This window comes from Lycorma delicatula, chromosome 12, assembly GCF_047948215.1.
Source record: "Lycorma delicatula isolate Av1 chromosome 12, ASM4794821v1, whole genome shotgun sequence".
Lineage (NCBI taxonomy): Eukaryota > Metazoa > Arthropoda > Insecta > Hemiptera > Fulgoridae > Lycorma > Lycorma delicatula.
In genome coordinates this window covers 52,667,852-52,673,268 of record NC_134466.1, presented here as the reverse complement: position 1 = coordinate 52,673,268, position 5,417 = coordinate 52,667,852, and the positions used below count along the sequence as shown (strand labels likewise).

The following is a 5,417-nucleotide window of genomic DNA, read 5'->3' as shown; positions in this document are numbered from 1 at the left end:
TAAAAAAAAATATATATACTTGCAGAGGTTTATTAAGTATTTATACTTTTTATTGTACTTTGTTATTCTATAATGACAACGGATTTTAAATGGTGAATCATTTTTATTACAGGGAATATGTTACTCTGTATTTGGCTAACCTGTTGTAGTATAAACAATATTTGCAGGTAATTAGTATTGTATTTCGAAGCGTCTGAATTAGACGTTTTATTTGGTTAAAATATAAGTTGACTAGAAATGTTTATTTCTAATGATTGGTGAAGTCTTTTATACATTTTTAACGTAACTTTTTATGTCAATTGTGATAAGTTAGTATAAAATGGAATTTATACAAGAATTAAACCTTATTTATTGTTGTTATACACTGTACATTTTGTTATATGGCATTTTTATAGTAGCTGTAGAAGCAACTAGTTTTGGACAAGGAATTTGTTTAATTACTATCCCTTTAATTATGTATTGTGCCTTTAAAATTATTGCTATTCCGAAACCAAGTAAATCGGAAATCAAAGAAGTTCTTGGAGTTGATATCTGGCGACAGTTTAAAGAAAGAAATACAGACGAAATAAATGCTGACCTCAGAGATTTCGATGATGGAAATGGTGATTTAACTTTTAAAACTATTGCTCATAGAGGTGCTGGTTTGGACGCACCAGAAAACAGCATTTCTGCCGTAAAAGCAGTAAGTTTGTGTTTATTAAACTGATAGTGGTAAGAAATGTTCTGAATAAATTTTCTTTCACTTAGCAATATTAAATTATAAATAATCAACAGAACTTAATTCTTATAAAAAAAAAAAAAATATTTATTTTATTGTTTATTAAATTGACTACTCTAAATTTTTGGATAAAAACTGAAAGCATTTGATTTTATCTCTTAATTTTGTCAGTGTTAATGAACTGATTGTAATTGAAAAGAATAGTTATAAGAATTGTACTATTACCTTTTATTTTTGGATATTACTGACCTGAAGTAGTGTATTTTAATAATTATGTTGTTTTTTTAACTTTTTGTGTACTTGATAAGAGGTTTAAAAAAATGAAAACCAATTTTTTGTTGGATATATATTTTTCTACAAAACCGTTAAACGCTAATTATGATGAAAATATTGTTAATTTCATATTAGTAATATGTTTTTGGTAGTTTATAGCTGTTATTATTACTGCATCCATGGCTTATTTTTTTTTTTTTTGTAAGTATTAAATTTATTCTTTCTACTAGTATGTTAATATCTATTTTTATGTACAAATAATATTACAGACAATGAATTAATCTATGCTATGTGGTTATTGAAATAAAATCAAACTGAAATGTTTAAAAAAATTTAAAACTACTCTTTTCTCATTTTGATTTATAAGTAATATTATGTATGATACTATATACCATATTAGCTGGATAAATTATAGATGTAGGAGTAAATACAAGTATCTTTATTTCTACATACAGGTACTTATGCTAATTACTGGTTTTACCTTTATGTATGATGACTTCTAAATCTTAATGACAGTTAACCACTCTGAAAAATCCAGATATTATGTTGGCCTTAAAATAAAATAGAAGTAATTGTGACAAAAAATTCAGTTATTATTAATATTATATTTGCTTGATTTAAATGCATTACTGTGCACTAAATGCTATACTAAATGCTCACTGTTTGGTCTATGGGATGTAAACAGAACCCACGTTTTATCTACTGTATAAAACATCAAAGAAACTCAGCAAGATTGTGTTTAAATAAGTAACGCCCTTGAGAAGTGTTCCATGAAATGTGTTTTCTGTCGACTGTTAAAAAAATGCAGCACCCATTGAGCGAAAGCTTTTTCATATCCAAATAATTAAGATGTTTGTGAAGTCAGAAGCTCACTTATCAGTCAGTGATCATTTAATATGGCTTTGTGGATTTTTGTGATGATTTCATTAGTCCTAGCAGTTTTTGGATGTCCCAAGTATTTTATCTTATGGAATGGATGTACAACCATATTTAAATTCAGTAGCCCACTTTTTACTATTGAAAGTCCAGAGGAAGAATCCTTTAAATTGGAGTCTGACTTTCTGTATGTACATTGGATACCTTTTAAAACAAAGTATTTCATAACAGTTCAAACTAAAATTTTATCTGTTTTTCAGAAAATGTCAAAACTTGTTTGTTTTATTCGATCACCAAATACAAGCAACTAAAAGCACACGTCTGAAACCTTTCAGCATGCCAAAGGATTATGCTTTGACAAATAACAGTCATTTGGTGGTCTTACTTATGTCATCTCTGTGTCAGACAGAGAACTTTCCAAATGACCCTAGTGTGTTGAATTATGATTTTTTTGTGTGTGTGTAAATGAAATTTATTTATTTCTAGACTTAAAAATGTAGCTGTATGCTACAAAATGCTAATTGTAATATTTTTTTTTATAGTGTAAGGAAAAAGGCTGCAAGTTTGTAGAAATTGATCTATCATTAACAAGAGATGGTGTACCAATAGTTTTTCATGATGCAACTTTAGATCGTATGGTTGGTGTTTCGGGTAATGTTCAAGATTTTCTATGGGACGAGTTAAAGAATTATGATTTAATTTTTCAGCCTTGCAAAGACAAGTAGGTATATGTATACTTAACATGTAACAAAATACATATATTAAAAAAGTAATATCTTTTTCCAAATACAATAAAGTCCTGTTTTTCTTAGTTCATGTTGATAAATATTTAGATTAAATAATATGTCATTTAGTATGATTACTGGCAGTTACAGTTTACGATTACTGACAGTGTGTTGCATATTATCACTATAGTTTATCCATTTCAAACTTCTTCAAATATTTGTACATGTAATGAGCAATAGTAAGAATAATGTCTAAAATTACAGAAATTATTTGATGTTCTTATCGTTGATGCATCTTTATGAAAAAAGGTGTTAAGTTGAAATAAAACATACACAGTATGAGTCGAGCTGCACTACATGAATATCTACACATCTTATTGACTGTTTACAAATGTTAAATATATGAATTGTTGTAGAAAATTGTGCCGGTTTGAAGCAATATTGGTTGTTAGATTTGTTTTGGTAAAAAACCAAAAATTCATTGAGATTTTGTTGGGAACTACGAGGGTTATTTTTTTTTTCAAGGTCCGATTGGTCACGAAATTAAAACCACAGTGAAAATAAACAATTTTTTATTTGTAACAAGTACTTACATAGTTACGCTATTTCTCTACATAGTTGCCACTCCGATTTAGACATTTGTCATAGCACAGTACCAACTTTCCAATACCCTCGTCATAGAACAGAGCCGCCTGTGTTTTCAGCCATGTTTCTACGCTGGTCTGCAGCTCGATGTCTGTGCCAAAATGTTGTTTTGCATTTCATGTGAGCAAAGAGGTGAAAATCGGATGGAGCCAAGTCTGGGCTGTATGGTGGGTGATCAAACACTTCCCAACGAAAACGCTGCAGGAGCTTCTTTGTTACAGCTGCAGTGTGCGCCGAGCATTTTCATGGAGAAAGACAATGCCTGATGACAACATTCCTCTCCGCTTATTCTGAATTGACGAACACAGTAGCCATACACTTCTCTCTGTTGGAGAAGGTTCGCTTGAACTTCTATGGTTTACTGGGAGAATGAGAATGCATCCAATGTTTGGATTGTTCTTTTGTTTCTTCAGTTTTGAAATGGACCAGTATCTCGTCCCCTGTGATAATTTTGTTCAAAAAATCGTCTCCTTCATTGTGGTAGCGCTGGAAAAACGTTAGGGAGGCGTCCATTCTCATTGTTTTGTGATGGTTGGACAGCATCTTGGGAACCCATCTCGCACGCAGTTTGCGGTATTGAAGTTTCTCACTCACAATAGTGTAGAGAGCTGACCTTGAAATTTCAGGAAACGAATCGCTCAATAGAGAAATTGTGAACCGACGATTTTCTCGAATGCCTCATCCACTCGGTTCCTTCCCTGACCACCTGCATCATGATCATCTGCACGTCCTGCTCTAAAGTTCCTGCACCATTGTCGCACTTTGCTGTCACTCATTGAAGTTTCACCGTACACATTACTTATTTGTCAATGAATTTCAGCTGCATTACACCACTTAGCCTGAAGAAATCAAATTACCACACGCACTTCACACTTGGCGGGAGATGCTATTGTTGTAGACATGTTTACGTGCTAGCTGCGTGTTCAGAACTAAATGAAGTGACACGGCATGATTGAAGGCCATACTAGAGATGCTGCTCAACACATGCGCAAAGGTTTATCCAATTTTTGCGCAGGTTTTTATTTCACGACCGATCACACCTTGAAAAAAAAATAACCCTTGTACATAAATTTTATGAGAAAGATGTAATGAGTGAAGGTGCGATAAGGAACCTAAAAAAAAAAAAAAAGGCTGCTTAAAAGTTCACAATGAAAATTCATGTGGCCAGCCTAGCGTTCTATCTGATGAACTGATATGAAAAGGTTCATGCTAATTGGTACTTTACCGTTACAGAGCTTTCATTTCAGTTTCTGAAAATTTCATGCATACTTTTGCATAAAGTTGCATTGGAAAAGTTGGGTTACCTTAAGTTTTATGCTCAGTATGGATTCCAAAAAGTGGTGAAAAACCAAGCAGCAGAATTTTTTGATGAAGGGATACAAAAATTCATCCACAGGTACAAAATGTACCTGTAAAAGTAAGACAGATGTCTTAATTTATTTGGTTACTACATAAAAAAGTAGTTTCAGGACGTATTTTCAAATTGTGATAAATGTTTTCCAATTGCTGGTTTTACAGCTCTCATAATAAAAAAAAAATTATATTTTATTCAATTATTGTAATGTAATTTAGGATTGGTTGAATTTTACTAAATGCTCCTGTTACAAATATTGAAAAAGTTTTTTATTTGCTCAGCTAGCTCTGATTGAGAAGGGGCGTGACAAATTTGGTAATGCTACTGGATATCGCCCGTTGTGTTTGTTAACCATGCTCGACAAGCTTTTCGAGCGCCTCCTTGTAGGTAGATTGACAGCCGAGTTGGAAGCTGGGGTAGGATTAAGTGCGAACCAGTTCGGGTTCCGAAAAGGTGGTCCACGGTGAATGCTATCAACCGAGTGATGCAGCTTTTCGACGAGGCTGCTGTGGGCAGTCGACGTTGAAAATGCCCTTAATAGTCTGCCCTGGCTTGTTATTATGGATGAGCTTGAGGTGCGTGGCGTGAGCACGTACCTCAGGCGGTTGGTCGGCCAGTACTTGAACGACAGGTTTGTGGTTGCCAGCGCGAAGGGGCTGTCAGTTACATATGAGGTGGTGTGTGGTGTCCCACAGGGATCGTACTCGGTCCTTTACACTGGAATATGATGGTGTGCTGAGGATCAAGTACCCGGAAGGGGTCACTGCAGTCTGTTTTGTTGATGATCTGGCACTGGTTATTGTCGGCAAAACAGAGCTGGAAGTTG

The 5,417-nt window shown here is 33.6% G+C and overlaps 1 protein-coding gene across 2 annotated transcripts in view; it reads left to right on the top strand.

Moving 5' to 3' along the window:
- Positions 1-203: 203 nt before the first annotated feature.
- LOC142333185 (glycerophosphodiester phosphodiesterase 1) overlaps positions 204-5,417 on the top strand; it is a 51,915-nt gene continuing 46,701 nt past the window's right edge. For both annotated transcript variants that reach the window (XM_075380142.1, XM_075380141.1), the window contains exons 1-2: positions 204-682; positions 2,410-2,588. In XM_075380142.1, coding sequence (XP_075236257.1) covers positions 320-682; positions 2,410-2,588 — 542 coding nt within the window. In that variant the 5' untranslated portion in view covers positions 204-319. The remainder of the gene's footprint in view (positions 683-2,409; positions 2,589-5,417) is intronic.